Source organism: Apteryx mantelli, chromosome 1, assembly GCF_036417845.1.
Source record: "Apteryx mantelli isolate bAptMan1 chromosome 1, bAptMan1.hap1, whole genome shotgun sequence".
Lineage (NCBI taxonomy): Eukaryota > Metazoa > Chordata > Aves > Apterygiformes > Apterygidae > Apteryx > Apteryx mantelli.
This window is the reverse complement of record NC_089978.1, coordinates 92,767,174-92,793,465: the sequence shown is the minus strand read 5'-3', so window position 1 is coordinate 92,793,465 and position 26,292 is coordinate 92,767,174. Positions and strand designations below refer to the sequence as shown.

Sequence of the window (26,292 nt, the reverse complement as noted above, 5' to 3'; positions counted from 1 at the left end):
TGAAAAAATCAAGATCAAAAACTAAAATTGTGTGTTCAATATGCTGACCTAGATTATGTGAGGTTTTCAAAGGTTACCCTTCAAAGCTGTCCAAAAGGTCACACTTTACTTGCATGTAAGTCAATGCAAGCAAAGGAAACTGGATCAAGACCAAAGGGAGTTAAGAACTAAACTCCCATTAATTTCAAATGGTTTAGAACTCTAAATTCGCACCTTAAGTATATAATTACAAGCCCAGCTACAAGGAAATCTGAAGTATCTTAATGCCTGAGCAATAACTTTGGATATCTGAGTTCCCCAATATGAAAATATTTATAATTAAAACAGTTATATTAAAATATCCAGAACTGTAAAAGAAGTAAGGTATGTGGCTCCTTCCTAAATTACATAACAAAAAAAAGAACATATGTTTTTTCTGCTTTTATAAATTTCTTCTGTTTGCATGGATGAAAGCACTGCAATAAAGACAGGTAGGAAAACTTATCCAAAAAGTCTGCAAGCTGACATTTTGCTTCAAATGGCACATTCACACAGACTCCACTTAAAAAAAGGAGTGAAGAGAGAAGGAAGACATATTCAGAGAATTGGTGACAGATTCCCACCTGATTTTAATAACACCAACAAGATTAAAGTTCTTGAATCCCAAACCTTTCAAAGGTTTAGCCAAACTTATGAAGCCAATAGGTACCATAGTGTTTCAACAACTGGATAATTCTAGTGACAATGGTATATATGACTCCATATGGATCTGTGAAGTTTTATACTAGACTCAGTTGGTCTCAGTTTTTGCCTAGTCTTTGAAGTTTTAAGTCAAATTTGAGTTCTAAACATTTCCACTTTTGAATAAGATATTTAGAATATTAAAAAATGTAGTGAATTTCCTATATCCCATTAAACCAGTCACTTTCAAACTGAGACTAGCATGCTTCTGAAAATTTTCTCCTTTTTCAAACTTTTTGGTATTCTTATTTTCTATAACATTACACATCAGCTTGTTTCAAGTTCAGCTCAAGCAGAAAACATCAGCTACTGAAATTCCAAAGGATTATGATATTCTTAGCCAAAACAGATTATATCATCATCCACAATTCCATTAAAGAGACAGCTTTCTGAACTGAGGTCTTCAACTGCCTCAATGTATACAAATCCTTCTACATAGATGATTGCATGTTTACGGTCTCAGGTTCTCCTGTTATGTTTATGTCACCCCAGTCTTCAAAAAGAGCAAGGAGGACGACCCAGGAAACTACAGGCCAGTCAGCCTCACCTCCATCCCTGGAAAGGTGATGGAGCAGCTCATCCTGGAGGCCATCTCCAAGCATGTGGAGGACAAGAAGGTGATCAGGAGGAGTCAGCATGGCTTCACCAAGGGGAAATCATGCTTAACCAATCTGATAGCCTTCTATGATGGAATGACTGCCTGGGTGGATGAGGGGAGAGCAGTGGATGTTGTCTACCTAGACTTCAGCAAGGCTTTTGACACTGTCTCCCATAACATCCTCAGAGACAAGCTCAGGAAGTGTGGGCTAGATGAGTGGACAGTGAGGTGGATTGAGAACTGGCTGAGTGGCAGAGCTCAGAGGGTTGTGATCAGCGGCACAGAATCTAGTTGGAGGCCTGTAGCTAGCGGTGTCCCCCAGGGGTCAGTACTGGGTCCAGTCTTCTTCAACTTCTTCATCAATGACCTGGATGAAGGGACAGAGTGCACCCTCAGCAAGTTTGCTGACAATACAAAACTGGGAGGAGTGGCTGATACGCCAGAGGGCTGTGCTGCCATTCAGAGAGACCTGGACAGGCTGGAGAGGTGGGCAGAGAGGAACCTCATGAAGTTCAACAAAGGGAAGTGCAGGGTCCTGCACCTAGGGAGGAATAACCCCATGCACCAGTACAGGTTGGGGGTTGACCTGCTGGAAAGCAGCTCTGCGGAGAAGGACCTGGGAGTGCTGGTGGACACCAAGTTAAGCATGAAGCAGCAATGTGCCCTTGTGGCCAAGAAGGCCAATGGTATGCTGGGGTGCATGAGGAAGAGTGTTGCCAGCAGGTGGAGGGAGGTGATTCTCCCCCTCTACTCAGCCCTGGTGAGGCCTCATCTGGAGTGCTGTGTCCAGTTCTGGGCTCCTCAGGACAAGAGGGATGTGGCACTACTGGAGCAAGTCCAGCGAAGGGCTCCTAAGACGATTAAGGGACTGGAGCATCTCTCCTATGAGGAAAAGCTAAGAGAGCTGGGCCTGTTTAGCCTGGAGAAAAGACTGAGGAGGGATCTTATCAATATGTATAAGTAACTGAAGGGAGGATGTAAAGAGGATGGAGCCAGACTATTTGCAATGGTGCCCAGCGACAGGATGCGAGGCAACAGGCACAAACTGAAACACAGACAATTCCATCCGAACATGAGGAAAAACTTTTTCACTGTGAGGGTGACAGAGCACTGGAACAGGTTGCCCAGAGAGGTTGTGGAGTCTCCTTCTCTGGAGATATTCAAAACCCGCCTGGACGCGATCCTGTGCAACATGCTCTAGGTGACCCTGCTTGAACGGGGGGGTTGGACTAGATGATCTCCAAAGGTCCCTTCCAACCTCAACCATTCTGTGATTCTGTGATTGGAATGAGTATGTTGGTTTAGGATCCAATTTTCACTGGGTTCCATAGATGAGACTTACATACGCTTGGCTTTGGAAAATTCAATATTTTATGAAACCAGGAAATATGCTATAAGTGTAATACCTTCCTGGATGTCTATTTGCTAGGGAAAGTACTAAAAATTATGACCTGCAATAGAATGAAGCTGACAATGGGTTTCAAAGACCTTAGTGATATGCTGTATGAAATACAAATGTCAATAAACAGTGATTTCATAGATGCAAAATGAATTATTTGAACACAGCAAAATATACGTATCTTGCAGTTTCTCCTTACCTGAGTATTTTGAGCTTTTACTCAACATTAGAGACACCAGGACAGGTGAAAAGAAAACCTAAAAAATTAACAGCTCCAAATTGTGAACACTCACCAACTTCCTGTGAAGTCTTAACAATACCTAGATTGTCTCTCAGCCAACGAACAACAGCACCAGCTATTGCAACAGATCCCTAAAGGAAACAAAATCACTACAAGATTAGGAGACAACAACTCACAGCATCATGTCCATTTTTACATGACTGGAGATGAGAGGCAGCTGCAGCATCCAAGTCCAGGATTATAGTAAGAACTTAGAGCACTCCCAAGAATGCTCACAACCACAAGTTTCTTGGCAGCTGGAGGCTGCCATGTAAGAATAGCAGCCTGTTATTCAGGATCCCTTTAAAAAAAGGTGCCTATAACACTGTTTTTCTCTTGGAGGGGAGTTACCATGACACTTGCTAAGCAGTTTTTTGCTCCCTCTAATTTAGGTCTTCTCCTGAATATACAGTGACGAGGTCCAGTAGCCTCAGTCTTCTTTTTCTGACAAATTAAGATTTTTATGCTTTAATTTAAAACAATGAGACTCATTATGTGGTTGAGTTCTTCAAATGCTACAGTCTAACTACAAATGCCTAGAAAGACAAAGAAAATTTAGGCATTGGCATTTGCCAGCATAATTCCTTGGCTGCCTCAAATGGCTCTGAATGCACCCATCATATCACAGATGAATGGCATTGCTCCCATCTCACACCAAAGTCCAAATGAACTCCTCAACAAGATAGTCTCCAGTCTCCTAGGCTAAGCTTCAATGAAAACAGAAGCAGCAGTGTACTTTCATTCAAAGCTGTTGCCAGAAGGAGGCAAGGGTGTTTGTTAACCAGCTAGTTATTACAGTTACAAGATATGGGTTTGATTAAAAGAAAAAGCTGAATCCATATTTCTTGCCTCTGTCAGAAGTGTCTCAACCACCAGATTGTAGACCATTCTAGCCTGGATGCAGAAGAGAGTATTCAATACCTTCTGCTGAAGCTATTTCTTCAGACAGCATAATTAAGGACTTGGAGATGAGGAAGAAACAGAGTGTGCATGTGCACGCCTGAGCATGTGCAAGTAGGAATCATTCTCAAGACAGTTCTAGTTCTCACTTCAAGAACATGGATTAAACAACAACAAAAAAACAACAAAAACATCCAAAGTTTGCCAGAACGTGGCAAATGCAAGTTCAACTTTCCTTTGGAAAGAAATAGGAAATGAACAGAGTCTTCCACATTCCATGAGAGTACTGTAACCCACCAACTTTTGTCTGGTTGACATGGAAAAATGGGCTCATTACAAAAGCTCAAGGGCAGCAGACAATTCAATAAGTGCGTGTTGAGAATAACCAATAGATCAAGTCCACTAAGCAAGACAGAAAGAAAAATACTTATTCTACAAATCCTCATGAAGTTTTGGTGCAAAATAGCTGCTGAGCTGCTCTGTACTTCAGAATCAGAGCTTTAAACCCATGAAACCTGAAGTTAAAGGAGTAAAAATCCAATTATCTACAGAACTTGGACGTCCTCCGAGTTATGGGGAGAACTAAGGAACTAGATTCTGGAAGTAGGCATCTAAGTTTTAGTAAATCAAAAGAGCTCAATTTTTAGATGCTTCTTGTCTCAGAAATTTGATTCAGTTTTTAAAAAGTTAGAAATAAAATCCATTAGATTGAAGAAAAAACCAAAGACATCTAATCACACCTTTTCTTATGAGAGAGGAAAACTGACTACTTTCTTTTTTCCCTTTTTTTAAACACAATCTTAGTATAGAATTCTTATCTGTTAGTCAGATTTGAAATACTGTGTAACAGAAAAAATATTTTAGCTATAATGGTCCGAATATATAAATGTTGCAATGCAGAAATATTTCTGTTTGATCAAGTGATTTAGATTGGAGGTAGAGATGGGATAATCAAAAACAAACATAAGCCTTGAAGCACTCAAGCTTTAATACAAATCTATTTAAATTTCCATGCACCTGAACAGTTTCTCTAAAGATAACCAAAAGATACTAAAAAACAGTAGTAAAGAAGAATCACTAATAATATGTATGTAATAAGATAATATGTATCACTATAAAAAGGAAGAAATTACCATACTTACTTCTAGCGCGTAACAAACAGGTTTGTCTCTGCCCAGTTTGTAAGCTATTGTAGTTAGAAGACCATGTTCAGAAAACACAGACTAAAAGGGGAAGGGGAAAGGAAAGGTAAAGGTAAACCATGAACAGAAGCAGAATATATATAAATAAATATATTCAAATGATGATAAACAAAAGACAAAACCTTTACTGAAACAAATTTGAAATATAAAGAGTTTCAACAAAATAAATGATCTAGCACTCTAAATAAGCACCTAAGATAGACTCCTCAGCTAATTCGTGCTTCCACAAGTGGCCACAGATCTTTCCAGACTCTCAATAGCAAAGAACTGGGGTTCTTTAGAAGGAGATATGAACAAAGGAAGCCAAAGCTTTCCATTATTTATTCAACTACTACTACCACAGGGAACAAATGGGAAAAAACAAAGGGCAGAAATGAAGTAACCAAGTCAAGGAGAAAAGCATATGGTTAAGTAACACAACACTCAGCACTTCTTGGGTGAAGTTAAGAAACATATATAAGGAACGAGTGAGAAACTTGCTATGGAAAGTTCATTTCGGAAACTATGAAATTGAGTCTTAAAACATCTTGAACAAATTATTATTTTCCACTGTTTTGGATTACAATATGCACTTTTCCTTACCTGTAGCAATACAGTTGTTGCTAATAAGTTTAAGAAAGTCTGATTTACAGTTGTGTTCAAGTACTTAAAAGAAAATTGTTAAAAACAAGTGAATAACTGGAAAAAAAAATGCAACTAACCTTCTGACCTGTATTGCACAGTAAGAAACATCCTGTTCCATACCTACAGTGAAAGAAAAGGAAAGTTAAAAACAGTGTGTTTAAAGGATAACCAATTACTGCAGTTCATGTAACCATGACTCCACTGCAGAGGATCAAGGCACCACTTTTTTTTCCCTTTGGAGGCTATGCAACCACTAACTGATCATAAAACCTTCCTCTAAAGGTCGATCCAAATGTAGGCTATAGCTGAAAGATCTAATCCCAATCTTCTTTCTCTGTCTGACTATTTCTTGTCTAGTCACTGGATCAAGGAACACTAGGGCTGAATACTAAGAGGGAATTCCTCTTTGGTGGCAGTGTTTACTTATTTCAATTTAAGCTGATTATGAAAGCTACTTTATAAAATAAGAACTGCACAAAATTAAATTCAAACTTTTAAAGGGGAAAATTTTAAGAAATTTTGTTCCTGTCAAAGAAATTACTTTTTTTTATAAACATATTCTGTTCAAATATTTCTAAAAATTCAATTTTTCTCATTTGAAGACCGTATCACATATATGTGTGCATATATACACATACAAGGACACAATTTAATATGATGAATATAAAAATACTCATAATTCACTCTAACTTATTCTAAATAATTGTTTCCCACTATTTTTAATGCCCTGAAAAGCAGTAGCTTAAAATATTGCTGAGAAAATCTTCAGGTATATTTGGAGAGAATAAAAGATAACGTATCACAAATAGATTAAAATCTCTCATCCAACATTTAACTTTTACATTTCAGTTTAGCTGGATTTTTTTCCAAAGATCTCTTGTGTTACAAATATACTTTCTCACAATTCATGTTTGTTTTATTAAAATACAAGGCCACTAACTATTAAACTATTAAATCTGTATAAACGTAAAAGGTAAAGTGAAAGTTAATTAGCAACAAGTATAGATTAATGTGTAATTAAATCTGTTAAAGTCCAATACTGTGTATGTACCTACACTCTCAGTTAAGCACACAATTGTAAATGGAACAATAAGTCATTTAAACAGAGAGCTCTTCCTCAAATAAATGTTTGATTATTCCAGTTCCCTGATTTAACTGATAAGATATTTTAAACAAGGGACATTAAGAGGTTGAGAACTAGAAAAAACAGATTTAAAAGTCTCCACGTTAGGCTAGACACAGAACCAAAACTAAGCGCTGGAACCTTAAATGAATCCTTCCAATCTGGCAATGCTGCATGTTTCTTGTCATTCTTATCTATGCAATCTAACTTACATGGCCTCCTGGATATGCTTAGCTTTAGGTCACTGAAGTTAAATATTGGCAACTGCTTTAGTCTGTGTTTTGCAGAATTTTAAAATGAAAAACCTCCTGTCACACAGAGATGATTCCTCACAATTATTTTGTTCCAAAATTTACCTCACAAACAATTTAATATCTTCAGTATTTTATATGAAAGTCAGGACACTGTTTACTTTGTAGGTCAACACAGTCAAAAGGTAGAGTTGTAGCTATGTGGTAACTACAAAAGCATTTTGCAGTTAGGTTGAAAGAGAACACAGTATTTAATTCAAAACAGAACTGCAACTGACCTATTGTTTATCTCAGAATTTTTGTAATAACTTACGTATTTTTTGCCTGCCCATCTTGAAAACACATTTGTCCAACAAGAGCGGCAGACTGATCACCCAAGCACTGAAAAGAAAGGTATTCTTTAGTAAATGTCTGTGCATGAATCACATGTATGAACAAGTAACATGAGCGGATATATTTAACTCTAACTGTAACCTATTAGCAGCACACATGTAATTGAAACTGAGGAAGAAATCTATAGAGACATTGTGTGCTTATTACTACTGTCCCCTGTGTAAGAACTGCAAATGAAAATGCGTCATGCTACTTACAGTGAACAATTTAAAGAAATCAAAATTAAATTTACTATCTGGATGTATATGATATTGGAAACAGCTGAGAATCTCCCCAGCATTTCTGGGTAATGTATATACTCAACTCATTTTATATATAAAATATGGCTTGCTTCCATTTTGTGATGTTACTAATTTAGTTGGAAATCCTAAGTTTCCAACAGAACTATACATACACATTAAAGTTGTCAAGTATATTTACACATCCAGGCCTTAATTTAAGAACTGAACAGGTTCTTCATTATTAGTTTATCTTCAAAAATATATACATTTAACATGAAGTAAAAAAAAGAAGGAAACCATCAACTTAATTTGTAGCAAGATTCACCCATGTTAAAGCTTTTTTCCAATGAAGATACGTTCATGCAGTATCAGGTTCTCATGCCAGAATTTGAGTTGAAGCAGAACTCACCCCAGAAATTGGTACACCTGTCAAGGCTCCTGATTTCTGATTTCACAAAAAGAGAGAGAAAAGCTGAGAATTAGCTTTTCATGGTTACAATCTGTAATGAGAAACAAGCTAAACTTGTATTTAAGTGGGGAGATATGTATCTCAGATGTAGACACAAACAGATGAAACAAGGCCCTAAGTCATGCAAGAATGGACAGTTATGTAAAAGTAGTGTCACTAATGTTTGAAAAGTTGCCTTGTCTTTAAAGTAAATATTCAATAGAAATGTTTGCATATTCAAGTCAAAGATTTCAATACCAGAGCCAAAGAATTCAAAACCTGCATCAAAAAGGTCTTAATAGGCAAAAATAGACATAGTGACAACAGAAAAATTTACAAGCTATGCAACACCATCAGTATCATCCTAGTGTGATGACTGTCATGTATGAAAATGGCATAGACCAATGAATGTAACCTCCTTACCTCTTCTGATATCCATAATCTTTTAAAATATCCAGAACCCCTGGAACATTCCCAAGAGGTCCATTCTTTAATCCTGTTCCTACCAACGTAGGAACTAAACCATGTTCTTTGATCACATTATAAACGTACAAGTGAAAACACTTGTGCATTGGCTATACTACTGAAATGCAAGAGCATAATTTATCTTATAATCACAACGAAAATAGTTAAGTGGCCTCCAAATTAGGGATATTTTCCACTTTTTTTCTAAGCAAAAGGCCACAAAAGATTGTCACTGAAGGTACAGACCCTCTATATAAGCCTAACTAGGTCTAGCTGCCTTTTGGTCTCCACCCCCAGATCCCAAGTCTGCAGACTACCACACTTTTGATTCATCTTCCAATTGAAAAAAAAAAGAAATTAAGACCAAGAACAAGTAGAATAGAAAAATATAAACCCATATTATCCAGTTATAGCCAAACATGGAGGCTAACTCAACCCAAGAATAAAAACAGGGGAAAGTTTAGGTGGGGGGAAAAAAAAAAAGCAAGCTGTGGTATCACTGCAGTTTATACGGTATCAATATACAGTATTTATAACTGCAAAATAAAATGTACGCAGTTAACATTTTTTTCCACCATCACTTTTGAGGTGGCAGAATCATGGTACAGGTACCTGGTACAAAAGGCAGGACCTAGAACATTATTCTTTCAGTCTATAGATTAATCATTAAAAAGGTGATTTTTACTATAATACTTCTTTCACTTCTGATAAAAATCTCTATGGAAAAGTGGAAGATGGCCACAAGGTATCTATAAGGAGACAGTATCATGGGGAGAAACACTTCCGGTAGCAGCATTTGTTTTTCTAGGAATTAAGAGCAAACGAGGCAACACAAAAAAACAGATATCTCACACAGAAACAAGTGACCAGGAGATGTCAGAAGGGGAATCTTTAGGTCAATTCTTTTAAATTAAGCTTATGAAAAGCATTGATTCCTACCTGAACATAGCATAGACTCACTATTTTACATTAACTACATTTTAGTTAAGACTTAGGGTAGGTAACTAAAAGCCAGAGCTTTCTCCCTTTTATATCATTTTAAAGAGAAATGCATTGAAGGCAGGTAGTGTAAAAAGGAAATAACTCCTTTAAATTAAAAAAAAAAAAAAAAAGGCTTTGATGTCTAAAGGGAAATAAAGAAGGGTCACTTCAGCAACATGGTTCAGTTCAGGTGTACATCAGACTTCAGCTTAATGCAGCTCATGCCTAAAACACTAAAAAATAGAGAGCAGGAAACTTACGGGTATACTTGATGTCACCTTACAGTTCTTAAAATAGATTTTGTTGAAATCATACTGTACAGAAAATTAGGCTTAGAATAACATGCAGTCTGTGACAAGTTTAAAATGTAAAAGTGAAAAATAGTAAAGTGACTAGAAAAAAAAGTGATTATGATAACAAACTAAGCAAAGACAGATGCTTCATTTTAAGATACAGCATTTTGTCTCATGTAGAATTTCTTCCAAATACTAACACATGCTTTTTCAGTTACATTTTTGCAGTAGGTATCGTAAGAAATCTATACCGTGTCGACCTTTACGTCTTTCTGTAATTTGTTTCTCTGTGGAACTGTAACAATGCATTTTCAGTGAAGTCATGCATGTGCATTTCCAATAGGAATTTTGGTTGTTTTTTTAATTCTCATTTTAATTAATCGGATTTAAGGCAATTGAGTTTATAAATGCGCTTTAAAAAAACACATGAATCTAAAGTTGCACTATAATAGAATGAATATTTGTAGACAGAATAGCCCACATTCCTCATTCCTCATTCATAAACATTTATTAGCCAGTAGCTGTATTTTTGACTTCACTATGAGAAGAAATATTCAGCAGCCTGCAAATTAAAGCAAACATATAAGTAAAGATTAGAATTAAGAAATGGCTTTGAGATGAACTCCAATTGTAATGTCTCACATTTGAATATACTTGCCAAATTTATTGACCTAGAAAGGGTGGTTTTACTTATCCTCCCATCAGTGGAAATGCACAGTATCTGAACAGAATGAGTGAGATATGGGTGGTCAGCCTAATGAAAGCCTCTACTCACCAGGCTAGGACAGATTTTCTAGTCAGCAAAAAAGAAAACAAAAGATGGGTGGAAAAAGGAAGAGAAATAAAAGTTCAAATTTAGAGTGAGCAGCTATCCTGTTTCAATTGCCAAGTAGCATCTTCTTGCATTTGCCTCATTTGTTCGGTCTAATACAATTCTTACTAATCTGACTCTTCACATTACTAAAAGTCAACTATGATTCCTACTGGCATCTTCATTAGGAGACTAGTAAAAATACTTCAGTTTCACGCAAGTTAGAATTACATTTCACATAAAAGTCTCGTAATTTGTCTTAACTATAAAATGCTTGTATGTACTTTTCAAGTAAGCAAGAGGACAAAATACCAGGAAAAGAGAATTTCTGCTACATAAAATCTCAATATCCAGCATATTCTATTCTGATGCCTTTACCTAATCAAAAAATACATTAGACACCACAGTATCAGAAGAGTCTATGCTGTAACAAAGTAAACTTGAGACCTCAGCCCCATGACAACAATTCAGTCTTAAGTAATATTCATAGCTGCACGGAAAGCAGTGTGATTAAGAGAACATCACAATGCTCCAAAATATTTTTAACTGAATTGATATATAAATATACACTGCAAGGGGAATGTATTTTTCAAAAAGAAGGCAATCTAAGGTGTCACTTGTGATTTCACAGTTCATATAAATTAAATCTTGCCTTCAGTTATGTGGAAATGAGACATTACACATCCAGTCCAGCTTTCTTAGGTCGTGAAGACTCCCATAGCAATTTTCGTTACCTCTATTAAAATTTCAGTTGTACAAGAAGTATAAAGATTGTGCCTTACCCACAGAAATCTCATTACTTTTAATCTACTGATTATTAACTGCATTCTTCTTGGAAATTTCAAAATCAGTAAGTATTTGACAATAAAATTTTTTATCCTTATCAAAATTTCTCCCAACTTGTTTTGCCTATTTGATGCTTAAAATAGAAAACAGCAAATTTTCATGTTCCGTAATATTACACAACAATAGATAATGACACAATAATCACGAATCAAGAAATACTGGTCTAGAAAATGGCATTAGTTTTTCTCTATGGAAATTCTGCTAATCTATATCGATATAGTTGTATCTTTACAAGATTAACTTCACACACACACACACACACAAAAAAAACATACCATCAGGCCATATATCTCAGAAGAGCTTCGTACTTTTGGAAGTATTTCCATAGGAATATCAAAGAACCTGAACACAATGCAAAATAAGTTATGTATACAATTACTGCTAAATCAGAAAGCAGTTTGCATTTATTTTCTTAAATAAGTTAAGTTAAAAGATAAAAACTACCTACAATGGTAACCTTGATTTCTAGGGTTTGATTTACGACTGCGTGCTTCTCCACTTACAGTACGTGATACTGAATTATTGAGTAAAACAGTATATATTTGAGTATTTTGAAGACACAACCAACTTCTCCATGTGGGAAGTCATTCCTCGCTCAACAATACCTTTATAAAATTTTTATTAGTAAATCTAAACTTAAAACACTACAGACACTATCATAGTGACTGTCTTACAAATTTGTCTGTTAAATAAGGAATAAAGAAGCTATTAAGTGTTATCATTTCCATGAACCAGCCTTCCAACTACAGAAAAAAATTAAGTTTCTGTTCTCTTTAATAAGCTAGATAGTGGTAATTTGGCCATTTGGAGACAACAATGAACCTTAATTATTAATGGTAACAGTAAATACAACAATAATTGCTGATCTTAGTCTAGACGAGATTCTTAGTATTATTGTTCCTTAAAAATATCACTTATTAAATCTATTAAATAATCTATTAAACAGCATTTAATAATGAAAAACTGAGCTTACTGGCAGAGTTCAGGATCCCAATCCAAGGAATGAATGTTGAACAGCATTGTTCTACTGGCATTGGTTACATCTGTACAGTGAACACCTCCATTCTTCCCACCTGTCAAACTCTAAATAAGGATATCAACAGTATCAGCCAAGAAAAGTTACAAGTTTACATCAAAAAAGTACAAAAAAAGTTCTAAGTTCCTAAAGCTCTAAATTCAGCTCTAAACTCTGCTGATTTTGCAACAACTAAAGAGAGAGACCTAACATAATGGAACAAAGGCATGAGAGAAGTAATAAGGATACAGGACTAGCTCCTGGATTCTTATATTGCAAAGGTGGCTAATATACCTTTCTAAAGTTCAAGATTTTCCAAAAGCCTGAACAGAATTTTACTGCAACCTATAAATGTAAATTACACACAAACACCTACAAAAAAACCACATTAGTGATACTGGGAAGATAAAAGTTCATTCTGTAAAGAACTTTAATAGAATTTCTTCAATGGCTTGTACTGAAGACACTGTGTGATTAGTGGACATCACATGTTACAGAGCTTTTGCTAGAACTGTATCAGTCTGCCTATAAGTTCTGCTAAAACCAGGTCATATTTAGTAAGTGCTCTTGTAGAAGTATTGTATGTGACAAAAAATACTGTTTTTTAAATGAAGGAAACTATTACATTGTTCAGAAGATTATGGTTAAAAATATTACAAGCAGAAAGTAAATGCTCAAAATTTGGTTTTGCCTATGTCTCGACCAAAAAATGTTTTTGCTAGGAATTTGTATGATATGGTCAATAGCAATCCATTAAAAAAAAAAGTGAGAATAAATTCATAAATACACACCCATATAAGCCACGAATCAATAGTCCCAAACATAGCTCTCCCATCATCAACTGCTTGCCTAATCTCTTCCACGTTATCCAAAAGCCATCGAAGTTTCACTGCACTAAAATAAGTGCTAAGTGGAAGACCAGTCCTAAACTGTAAAATTAAAAATAAATAAATAAAAAAGACCATGTAAGTATCCTTTCCATGACTATTACAGTTATATATGAAAATAATGAAAAAAACTAAGTGAAAAACCCAACACCAAAACTCAGAGAAATTACACAGCTTGTTTTCTAAATCAGTCTAAAGCACACAATATGCAAGCCTGAAAATATCAAAACCTAATGACTAGTGCATTAATGGACAAAGATCAAAGCTGATCTAAACACAGTTCAAAGACCATTTACATGGAAACAGTTGTTTGCAGAAGTCCTATCTTATCTAAGATAACTCCATATGACTAGACAGCAAGCAATGATAACAAAAAAACAGAGCAACACAACACAGGAAAGATGGAATTTGTATTCTACTTCCACGTAAAAGTCAAATAACTTTATATGCTTTTTGACATCCATTTCCTGTCTATGCTCATAAAAAAAAGAATTATGACACCATTTTACAAGCATTTATCTTCCATATATATATATATATATATTTTTATAAATTTACTTTTTATAGAATAGTTCCCTATTTGCAAATTGATTGCAATTAATTTCAATAATACAGATATAAAATAAGAAATGAAATTATTATTTACATCAATAAATAGATTTTTAGATCAGAGTTTTTGTACTTGCTCCTAATTTTTTGGAGTGATGTTATCACTGAACAGGAACCACATAATTAAGTCTCATTGATAATTACCCTTTTAACTTCTCTAATGAGCTACATAGGAAGAGTGATCAACTTATCTCAAGGAAAATAAACATTGATACAGTCTCAAATTTGTGTATAATACTATGCACATTTATTATTATAAGACAAACTAAGAAGCAATTGAAAGCTACAACCAAGTTACTTTGTTACATGGAATTTTAAGCACACATCTCAAAAACTTTATATACTATAGCAATAAGTGTTCAGCTACTAATTAAATATTCTGGAATATGTGTTACCTTAAAAAAGGATTTATTTTTTCCTGGAATTCTTTTAAGAAGGCGTTCAACTGTTGACTGCGTTCTCAGGTCAAGCCACACTAAAAGCCCAATTAAAATTAATTAATCAAATCCTTTAATACATGAATAGTGATATTTATGAGCTTCTCCGACAAAACTGGAGTTCGTGTCAGTAAAATCCTGTCTTTATTTTTTACTTTTAAATAGCTGAAAGAATTGCACAATTGCCACTGTATATTTAATGCAGCATTGTAAAAATTAAAAATGGTCAGAAATTCATTCTATTTAGAAGAACAAATGATTTCAGAAATCAAAACAGGATTTTCCACACAACAGGATATATATTTTTTCCACCAGAGTGTAAACAAATGACTAACTATACTTCTTAGTTTACAGCAGATGAGTGTCAAAATTAGGAGGTTAAAACAAACAGTAGGTTGATTATTTACTATTACTATGAAAACTTTGAACTAAAGTACTATAACAGAGTTATCAAGGCACAGCTTGGCTTAAAATAAAGCAGTAAACAACATATATTTGAACATAGAACAGTCCTGCTCTTTTAATGTTATTACAATAAACTAAATTATCTGGCACTTGCCGTGGGCTAAGAGAGCAAACCCAAACAATTACCATTTCTCTGCTGGCATAGTCTGAAAAAGCCACAGTAAATTAAAAATGTAAATCCAAGTCAATAAGTATTCATTAATCTACTTAAATTTTTTTTTTCCATTTTAAGTTAAATCAAAATAATCCTGCGAATTTGGTAAGCTCCTTCATTTAAAAGTAAGTGATTTGGCATAAGTCAGAGCTTCATTATGTGCTAAGGATATACAAAAACCCTCAAGACCTTGCCTTTTTGTTAAAAGCCCATAAAACGATTTATTTATCCATTAAGTAATAATTGTAACAGAATAGACCTTAATTGCACCTGTTTATACAAACTCACAGCTTATGAGAGAGATCACCAAAATCAGAGTAGTTAGTAGGCCACAATGAAACCTGCAAAGAATTAGGAAAGCATTTTTCTACAACGCACTCATTTTACAATATTACATATTCAGAAAGTATGGTAGTTACCAATGGCATTATAAAGAGGTTCTCCAGTTGTCTTATCCCAAACCACTGTTGTTTCTCTCTGATTGCTGACTCCAATGGCTTCAGGACAAAATAGAAAGAAGTATCCTTTTCAGAAGGTTTGTTTTCCCCTTTTGGGGGATGAGGGAGGGGAAAGGTGGGGTGGAGAGGAGGGAGGAACAGGTAAGGAGAAGAGGAAAGTAAATGGGAAATAAAATGCTTCCAACTTTTTCATGTTATAATCTAGAAATATTACTTCTAAAAACTGATCTTTCATCTTTTGCTGCTTAACCCATGTGCTTTACATCTCTCTCTCATTTTGCCACAAAAAGACATGGAAACAACACTGACAGAGAAATTAGTTTTTGCCAATAGGTCCTATTTTAAATTGCAGCATTTTTTCATTTATCACTTGTCTCTGATTTTGCAAGATTAGGGAAGTCTACTTTGTAGATTTTGCATTGCTAATATGCACGAACAACTTCTCTTCTAGTTATTCCTCCCAAACAATAAGAGCTAACATTTTTTCTGAAGCCACGGTATGCTGCCACCTTTCTATGTACTGACTTAAAAAGTAGACAATCTGACTTGCTCAACCATGAGTATGTTAAAGCACTCAGTTGCCCTTAAGCACTAGGAATACCTTTTATGTTAGTGATGTCTATGTTCAGTTGTTGCAGTTTCTCACAGGTCCTTTCTACACATTCATGGACTGATTTTAAGATTTCCTTTGGGTCTTGCTCCACCCATCTTAAACAAACAGTAAACACTGGTTAATAATAAATAAATAAATAAATAAATAAATAAAACACATAGAAGTTATGTTTATGGCAAATAAGGAAGGTTTCCAAGTCTGAACTAGAACCAGCTGAACATTTGACACAATCATAATTACAAAGAGTGTTTTACACATCTAGAAAAAGTTTAATGAATTCCAAAGTCTTTTTAAAGACTAAGCTGTATTTTCACAGCAAAAATATCTGCAGAAAGCAGAGAATTTTGTTTTGTTTTGTTTCCATACAGAGGGCTTCAGAGGTAAATGCTAGGTCATTTAAAAAAAAAAAAAAAAACAGAGCACAAACTAAGCAACTTTCATAGACAAAGCTAAAGAATATGATTAAACCGTAAGAATGACCACTGTACCACTTTAAACAAGACTGGCAGAGGACAGGTTAATGATTGGTCAGAGACTTAAAACTAAGTAATTTTAGTTTGTCTGAAGTGAGCACATACTGGATATCAATATACTTTTTATGTCATTTTTCCTACCACACAATCTTTTATAGCAATATCATGTTCTTAATAATTATTCAGCAACTTCAGTTTTAATCATTCATACATGAAATTAAGAAAGTTCTACTGAAATGTACAAAACAAACAAAAGAAGCAGAGAATTCATACCCTTCTTTAGGGAATTTCTGCTGAATCTCAACTTGATGGTGACTCAAGAGCTCTGCAGTCTTTGCATTAAAAACCTGTAAATAGATCACACTACTGAAATTACTATGAACACAAAAGTTTAAACAGCAATAAATTAACATTATTTCTATTCAAAAAAATACAGTGATAATTGATAGTTGTTTTTCTTGTCTATCGTCAACAAAAAAGCCAAACATACATTTAATCTTGGTTTAGATATACGCATTTTTGCATTTAAGTGAGCAAAGAATACTTTGGTAAGCTTTGTTGTCAACTATAGCCACTATTTTTTGTTGATGGATTGGAAAAGAACCACATTTTTTCTTGTGGAGCTTATAGAAATTAGCCTGATGAAATATTTTAGAACATATCTCTCTGTTAGCAATGTACAACTGCTAGTTGCAATACCATTTCTCTAGTTCCTGCTCTGACACTGATGCCCCAGGTATGCTGTTTCCTGGGTTATCTCACTTTTAGGACAAGTGATTTTAAGAGACAGACAAGCAGTCACATCTGATTTGGAAACCACAGAAGGAACCAAACTGTGAAGAAAGAAGAGGCACCTTGACAGAACCCAGTTTCTTTTGAATCTACAAATACTGAGCTCATGAAAAATTTGACAAGGAAAAACCTCACTGCAACAACACAATGCATTAAAAAAAAAAAGAGAGAGAGAGAGAGAGAGAGAGGGAAGAACCTGCATAAAATGGATTAGGTTTGGATATACTACAATAGAAAGAGCAAAGAAGAGAATCTTGAAGACTACTACTAATGGCCAGTCTTAAGGAACCACAAGTTAGAGGCTCTGTCTTGCCATAGAGCTCAGCCAGAAGAAACAAAGATTTTCATCAGTGGCCTGCTGTAGAAAGTAATCTATTGTGGACAAGCTACAAGTTCCCTTAAGACAACATCAAATATATCATCCAACTCTAGCACAACAAGGCTTTTTGCCTCCTCCTAAGCAAGCCATTCTAACAGGGATAAATTCTCAACAGAGAAAATAACAAGACAAATGCATAAATTTTTCATGCCCATAGAGAATAACTAGGTAAACATGACATCACAAACCAACCACAAACTTTTAACATCCTCAACAAAAGCAGCAGACACTCCCAGTACCTTGGGGCAAGGGATTAAGAAGTTTCACTAAGAACAATACCATGTTCTATATCAACATTAGAATTCTGATACACAGAAGGAAGCCACAGGTAAATGAGACAATACATTGAAACCTAAAGGAAAACTGTAAAAGAAGTAGGGAATAAACAAAACAAATTAGGACTCCTCCAAGAGGCTGTTACCAAAAATAGATTAAAAAAAAAATCTGTCCTTGTTTCTCTCTAACAGTGGTGAAGGAGTAAGAAAAATAGGTGACAATAAGTATAAGCAATTCAGATAAGGTCAACACATTCTTTCTGAAACAGGTTTGAACTGTATGTCTGTCACTGCTTTTCTTCTTTTCATATTCATTATGAAATGGTTCCAGATTATGATTCTGATCTCTCACTTTTTGTAGGAAAAAAAAAAAAATCAAAGTCAGTTTTGCCCTAATTGTATGAGCAGTTGTCACACAGGGATCGCCTATGCTATTTGAGCATGTAGAGCTATTTTGCAACAGAAATAATTTGAGAAAGACAGTTAAAACAGCCACAATGTACTGCTACTTAGTTATATTGTATGTAAGTAAACAGACAAGCAAAAGGGCCACTCATTTAACCCAAGTTCTTTGCAGGGACTCTGATGTAATACATGACATCATATGAAGGGATGCAAATAGTTGAATGGTAATACACTGTGTTTATCTTAGTGGAAAATAATTCAGACCAATCAGCTGCAACAATTTTCAAAGAAGGTGGCTTACAGAGAAACATAAGAATCATGGAGTGATGCAAGCGAAGAAGCAGTAATGAAAAAACAGGAACAACTTTTGTGACTTTCAGGCTTTGTCATTCAGGATAGTCATGTAACTCTGCCTGCAGAAAAAACTATTTCTGTTAGCCTATGCTATCTCTTCATGAGTTTTTGTTAAGCTAAAACAGTTAAAGTTCTGCAGGAAAAGAAGGTTAGAGATGGAGTTTAGAAATTGCACTGAAACCAATCCAATCAGGGAAAGGATGACAGGTGAATGGTAATTCAACCTTTAGCTTTTAACTAGGATTAGCAGTCAGAATTTATGAATGAGCACAGTTTAAATAAATCCTCTGCTATAAATTATGTTGCTTGGAAGGTTCCTATTGAACCCAAAAGGTTCCCAAAAAGGAGGTGCTTATGATTATGGGAAGAAAAAGCAAAACCGCAATGTCTTTTATGCAATAAATGTTAAAAGCCAACAGGCAGGGAAAAGTTACAGCACCTACAATATTTGTTAACCCTTCTTGTTAGCTATACAATCAAAAAAATTTTTTTTCTAAAAGGTGGGGTTGCTTCAGTAGATGATCTGAATGGATTCCCATCTGAAGGGTAAACACAATGGATACTAAGATTTTTCTTAACTAAAAGCATTTTTCTGTTTATTGAAATGAATGGTTAGAGTGTGGTATAATTTCATTTGAAGTGTTTCTTCTGCAAACAAAGTAAAAGCAGAAAAAAATACTCTACTGCATTGGAAAAAAATCCTCTGTGGCAGACTGACAAATCTAGAATGTGGACTACTATATATGTACTTCACCACTGGCACAAACAGGTCAATTCGTGCTCTTCCAAGTTAAAATGCCAGAAAAACTTTACCCAGCAAATACCTTTCAAGAGACCAGGAAGTGGTTCAGCTGGCCATTAGCTCCTGACCACAATACTTTTAGTGAGAGAAGAGGAAGTTACAATGGATTTTTATGATATGATCCTTGAATAATATAAAGTGGAACATGAGAGACACACTGCAAGTATTTGGCAAAAGTAGTTAAACATCTAGGCCAGAATTCAGTTATCTAGGAGCACTTGTTTAGCCTACTCAATTTTTATTCTAGCTTGATATGTTAAGAAAATGAACCTTTAGCAACTGCACTGGTGCTCAAAGCACAGTGCTCCCTCCAATAACCCTGAACATGGTATCCAGCTTTATCACAACTTAACAGAAGAGTTGAGATCTCAAAAATAATAATGATTTCTTTTTCAAAAGCAAGTAGTGTAGTAAAGAAGAGATCCAAATTAACGCCCTGAGGAAAGACGACAGCATAGGCTAAAAGTCTGTGTGTTGTGTGTGAAAGAAACAGACAAAGGATAAATAAGGAGCAAAAGTAACAAAAATACAGTCTTACAAGTTCTGGTGCTTTCAAAACTACTTGTCATCTGTGCTCATACAGTCTCACTCACATAAGCTGAAGAATCTTGCAAAACTTAGTTTATGTCCAGACACAGAATAATTTATGCCGGAAGGAATCTCTGGAAGTCATCTGATCCACTGCTCAAATAGGGCTAAATTCTAAGTTACCCCAGGTAGCTCAGAGTCTTTTCTCCAGTCAAGTGTTAAGTATGCGCAAGGATGGAAATTTCACAGGCTGTCTGGGCCCCTCTTCCAGCCTTTGACCTACTCATGGTAAAAAACTTTGTTCCTTATATCTATTTGGAATTTCCCTTGCTGCGATCTGTGTTCATAGCCTGTTGTCTTTTTGCTGTGCACTTCTAAGAAGAGCCTGGCTCTGTCCTCCCTACAAACCACCGTTAGATAGCTGAAGACACCAATTTTGTCTCCCCCCATGAGCCTTCCCTTCCCCAGGGTGAAAAACTCCAGGTCTCCCAGCCTCTCCTTGCATGCCATGAGCTGCAGCCTGCTGACCATGTTAGTGACTCTCCTAGACTTAACTCCAGTTTTTCAGTCCCTCTCTTGCTCTGGGGGGACCAAAACAGGACACAGTACTCTAGGTGCTGCTTCATAAGTGCCACATAGATGGGAACAGTTACTTCCTGTGATCTGCAAGCTACAGTCTTGCTAATGTGGTTAATCTTCACCACCGCAAGGACACACTGCTGACATATTCAACTCGCTGTCCACCAGAATTCCAGGTCCTTTTCCACAAAGCCGCTTCCTAGCCAGCTAGTCCCCTCTCTGTACTGTTGCAGGGAGCTCTTCTGTCCCAAGTGCTAGACTTTGTTGAAATTCATGAAGCTTCTGCCAGGCCATTCCTCCAACTGGAATTCCAGTCAACTGCTCCCTGCAAGTTGTTGTCATCTGCAAACTTGATGAGAGTACATCCAGGCTGTTGATGAAGATATTCAGTCCTCACTGAATAAACCCTGAGGAATACCACTTCTAAACTGGCTACCATTTAGACTTTGACACTACCCTTGGGCCCCAATAGACCAGCCAATTTTTCACCCATACATCTTTAATCCTAATCAAAATCATATAGCCCCCTGTCTTAAAATCTAGCTAGGGGTTGCATAGTATTACTGATGATAATACATTAATAATACTGATAATACATACATGATAACAGACATGCAAAGTAAACAATAATTTGATTTGATTTTTGGCACAGAAAATGATTAGAAACAATAAAGAAAAAATTTACAGAGAGAACAATGGGAAAGGCATGCAAAACAACTAAGTGTCTCTTTAAGTCATGCTAGTGTTATCCTTTTAGTATGAGGGAAAAGGTAACTCAGCTGTACATGTAAAGCAGATACAATTTATCCTCAGGTGTCTCAGGGAACTTTTCAAATTTTTTCCCCCCAAAAAGGGCTTGTAACTGGTATTCAAGATAGCTGGCTGGTGTCATTTGTCAGTTTGGTGTTTCTCTCCACCCCCAGATCTCTGCTTTGTCATTTGACAATCCCATGAAGGTCGTGATATTGAGTAATAATGGTAACACAGGTCAAGAAAATATTCTAGTCCCCTGTCTCATGAAAGAAAATTCCACATGGGAGAAGCACTAAAAAAATACCAAGAGCAAGTCAAGACATTCTTCTTTTCAGAAAAATATTATGCACATTTGACAACATTTTCTATTTAGCTATTTTCTCAATTTCATTTCCACTTTGTTTGTGTAACCAAGTAACAGTGGAAATTGTCACCAGGATCCAAGTTGAACTCCCATGACTTACTGCCTGGGAGTTAGGACAATTTGTGTAGAGATTTGCAAGCAGGAAGCTTATATAGTACGTTTCATATCTAATAATAATATTAGCTACTGTCTATTGCATAATATGGAAATAAATAGAGCCTTAAACTAAAGGTCTATTAATCATCCCATTTTCAAACAAACTATTTCCTTCCAGTGTTTAAACAGGCTCCTGTCTCATAAGATGTACAAGTTCTGCCACCTGAATACCTATAGTTCATGATATGCGTAACTCTTGACATTAAGGTTTTGGCCTAAGGAACTGCACGAGTCACTCTCCTAGGCCGAAGCAGGCTTTAGAGGGCAACACAGCGGAGTCACTGCATTGTTTTAACACTAGCTAATCACAATCACTTAAAAGACAATTCATGAGGAAGTATTTCTCCTTGCCCACTTCATTTAATTCAAGGCAAGATACCCCACAGATTTAAGACACAGAGAGCTCGAAGCAGCGGGATTTTGCAGCCCCCTCAAGCAGCAGCCTGCGGCACGATGAAGCAGGAGCGGCAGGCAGAAACCGCTGTCGCCGGCTCGCTGCGGTGCCGGGAGGGCAGCGAGAAGGCGACGGCGGGGCTGAGCGCCGGGGGACACCACGGACCGGCGGCTCCACCACCCGCCGTGTTCCCGGCGCCCCTTCCCTCTCCTCGCGGGGCGGCAGCCGCAGGCCAGCCGGGGGGCAGAGAGAAGCCGGCCCAGGGCGGGAGACGGGAGCGAAGGCGGCAGCGGCACAGCCCCGTGCCACCCGCCGCCCCTGCCCTTCCCCAAGGGCACAGCAGAGGCCAGCGGACCCCGCGCGCTCCGCGAGGATGCGGGAGGGCGAAGGAGCGGAAGCGGCGGCTCCCTCAGGCCGCGGAGCCGCCGCCGCCGCCTCCGCACACCCCGCCCCAGCCCCCGCGATTTGCTCACCAGGAAGCGAGTGGAGCTGGTGCCCTGATCGATGGAGCCCACCAGTGGCCCCAGCACCATCCGATCCGACGCGGCCATGAGCCTCGCTAGGTGGGCGGGTAGGCGGGCGGGTGGCAGGTGGGCTCGCTCGCGCTCGCGCGCGCGCCGCCCCCTCAGCGAGCCGCGCGGGTAACGGCCACGGTGCGGGGAGGGCAACGAAACCACCGGCCGCGCTCGCGCTCGCGCCGCCGTGACGGCTCGGCTGCCGGCGGCGCGTGGCTCGCGGAGGGAAGCCGGGCAGGGGGGCGGGGGGGGGGGGCGCTGCCCAGCGCTTGGCGAGGCCGCAGCCAACCAGCGCTCGGGGCGCGGCGGGGGCGGAGAGGCGCGGGGGCGGGGCCGGCAGGAGCAGGAAGCGGGCCAACAGCGTTGCGGAGGGAGAGCGGTCGCGGCGGGGGGCGGGGGAGGAGGGGCGGGGTCACGTGACGGCCCGCGCCTCGCCCCTCCCGCCCCCGCCCCCGCCGGCGGAGAGAGCAGTTGGCGTGGGGGGAGGTGCGAGCAACCCGAAGTGCTCCCCGAGGGGAAGCGGCGGCCCCGTGGCGAGGGTCTTCAGCCGGCCGTGCGAGACTCCCCGAGCAGTCCACTGGCCGGGCCGCAAGGCACCGCCGTGTGCCACAGAGCTGGCGTCATTTTGGTCCTGGGGCGGCATTCGCCGGAGCGACCCTGTTTCCCTAAGGATCGGGGAGAGCCCCAAGAAATACCTCGTGGGCTTGGCTGGCCTCCCCTGAGGCGACCAGCCAGGCCGCCCCGCTGCACGGGACAAGGTGCAGCTCTGGAGGATGAACGCCCTGGAGGCGCCAAGCCAGGACAAGGCACTTCTCTGGGCAGGGCAAAAATGTCTGCTCGCAGTCAATATTGCCAAAGAGACACTCAAAGCTTCTGAGTCACTCTGCTCACAGCTGTGACGTTGGCTGAAAAATGTTAGTGGCACGAAAGGGTTTGTTTCATCTTTCAAAGCTTTACTCTGCATCAAGCAGAAATATTTATTAACTTTTTAAAAAAAAGAAGATCTGGATTCTCTTTAAGTTACTGCATGTTGGTAACTAGTGCTTCAAGAAAAACTGCTAGTGTTGCAAGACCCATGATAGAATTGCAAAAGCTAATAATGCTGACTAAAACAAATGATAAGTTAACTAGTGAAATGTTGCAGTAAAGCAGCCTCCTCAGTCTCCAATGAATAGATTTTTCTTTGTTCTAACTCCCTATTAGTGGTAGCTGTTGAAACTCATGGTATTTTGTCAACACTACTGTCTGATAAGCAAAATCTGACTGCTGCTGCTTAATAATATTTTATGTGACTTCTGATTCAACTCTTCTGATGGACCTTTTTTTCTTTGTTAATACTTCAGCAAGTACCTAGGAGCCTTGATATGGATGCTAAAAAAACCATCTACTAATGTATAATAGATGGCAAGTGATTTAGTTGCAGCCTGTAATTAACTACATGGGAGCTCAAATTTGATAGTAGAACACCCCTGAGCCTAGCAGACAAAGAAATAACAAGATACAAAATCTGAAACTAGACAAATACAATTTACAAATAAGATTCATAGTTTTAAGAGTGAGGGTAATTGAGCTCTGAGATTGCTTATGAAATGTTACGAAAAATTCTTTATTACTCTAAAATTTTAGACTGCTATTTTTCCCTAAAACTTAAGCTTTAGTTCAAAGATTAATTTGCTCAGGGACCTTCTGTAACCCATAGAGAATGATCCAAAGCAGATCATACTAGAAGATCATAGAGACCCTTTCCGGCTTTGTAAGAGAACCCTCCAACTCTACTTGCTAAAATTGTCACAAAGTATGCTGTAGGTAACTTGTACTTATCGACAATTTTTCTAAAGACACAGGAAATAACCACAGTTGACTTTAAAAGTTTATGTAGGACCAGGGCATCTCCATATAGACGAGGAATTAAGAATTAGGAATTAATCTCATAGGACCTTAGTTAAGTCTAAGGTCATTAATACAAGTCCTAGAAAAGGTGTGTTTTCTATTACTTTGTTTTTGTTAAAACCTGACATACAGTTTTTTGAACTTATTTTAGCTCCAGATAGACATGGATCTATCTTGAGCAGAGGCTGAGGTCTCTAGGGATCCAGAAAGGGAGGTAGCAATGTCGTGACTGATACTTATGCATGAAATACTACCACACCTATGTAAAATTTATAAAGATCACAGAGTTACAGAAGCTTTCTATTAGGTACAAATCTGTCATTTGCTTGGGTTTCTTTTTAGCGGTGTCTGTGTGTTTTCACAGATCTGGAAAAGGAAAGATGGCAATGATACCTACCTATGCCATTTCCTTAATGTGAAGCAGTCACTCAAACAGGTAAAATAGAAAGGAAGAATTTTAGCAGAAATTGTATAACAAAATGTAGAGAGCCAGAGAGCAGCTTATCAAACAACGTGTTCTTTATTCTTTGACATTTCTTATTCAGCGTTTGAAAAGAACACTCTTTTCCTGTGGTATTTGATTTTTGATATGTGAAAATTACTATTTGCAGAGTTATTAGTGCAGATAGTGGGCACTGTTCCAAAGAAGTTGTTTGCAGGGGAAGGAAGGGTGGAGCTAAGGCCATACCTTTATCTTAAGATGGTGTGAGGCAGTATGCTGCTGAGATAGTTTTAAATGAGTTAGCTTGGTAGTGGAAACAGGGTACCTGAAGGAGCACAAATATCTTTGTGGACTAATTTACTCTGCTTCTTGTTCAGATCTAGCTGAGATGGGTCTACACAACACAAGTCTACACAAAGAATGTACACATCTTAAATAATTAGCTATTTTGTTCCCTTGCAGAAGAACATACAAATTGAAGAAAATAGTCAGACTAAATAATTTCTAGCAAGTGCTGGTTAGACTCTTGTATAAATTAGCATTTATAACACAGAGAGAGATTTTGGAGGTTAAATATATTTACAGTAAAAATGTTGAGCCTGGCAGAAATAGTGGAGACTCTCATTGACTTTAGAGAATCTATTTACAACAAAGTTGAATTTGGTTCCCCAAAATATCACATTAATGAAGATTACACTTGTTTTGAGCTCCCAATGGAATGGGAATTACTGCAGATTATATTCTTGTTCCACAGGCAGCTTTTTGACCTCTTGTTCTACAGAATGAATTTGAATGGAAGTTTTCCCCATCTCTGAATGCAGTCCCTTTTTTTTTTTTTGGGGAGGGGGGGAATATTTTTAGGTAGCCAGCATGTTTGATATATGCTTTTTTTTTTCATCTCAGCAAAATGGACAGATGCTGGCAATTAAATTCTGCTCTTTCTGGCTGATTCTTTTTTACTGACCTCAAGTAAAGGACAAAATGTGACTGTGTCAGGC

At 37.7% G+C, this 26,292-nt stretch overlaps 1 protein-coding gene across 2 annotated transcripts in view; it reads right to left on the bottom strand.

The window, feature by feature from the left end:
- Positions 1 to 22,998, bottom strand: part of GK (glycerol kinase) — a 37,213-nt gene extending 14,215 nt beyond the window's left edge. For both annotated transcript variants that reach the window (XM_067297507.1, XM_067297514.1), the window contains exons 1-13: positions 22,921 to 22,998; positions 16,940 to 17,013; positions 16,182 to 16,288; positions 15,542 to 15,619; positions 14,462 to 14,541; positions 13,362 to 13,499; positions 12,529 to 12,638; positions 11,831 to 11,897; positions 8,121 to 8,156; positions 7,411 to 7,478; positions 5,801 to 5,843; positions 5,040 to 5,120; positions 3,011 to 3,089 (exon numbers count right to left, since the gene is read on the bottom strand). In XM_067297507.1, coding sequence (XP_067153608.1) covers positions 3,011 to 3,089; positions 5,040 to 5,120; positions 5,801 to 5,843; positions 7,411 to 7,478; positions 8,121 to 8,156; positions 11,831 to 11,897; positions 12,529 to 12,638; positions 13,362 to 13,499; positions 14,462 to 14,541; positions 15,542 to 15,619; positions 16,182 to 16,288; positions 16,940 to 17,013; positions 22,921 to 22,998 — 1,039 coding nt within the window. The remainder of the gene's footprint in view (positions 1 to 3,010; positions 3,090 to 5,039; positions 5,121 to 5,800; positions 5,844 to 7,410; positions 7,479 to 8,120; positions 8,157 to 11,830; positions 11,898 to 12,528; positions 12,639 to 13,361; positions 13,500 to 14,461; positions 14,542 to 15,541; positions 15,620 to 16,181; positions 16,289 to 16,939; positions 17,014 to 22,920) is intronic.
- Positions 22,999 to 26,292: the final 3,294 nt, after the last annotated feature.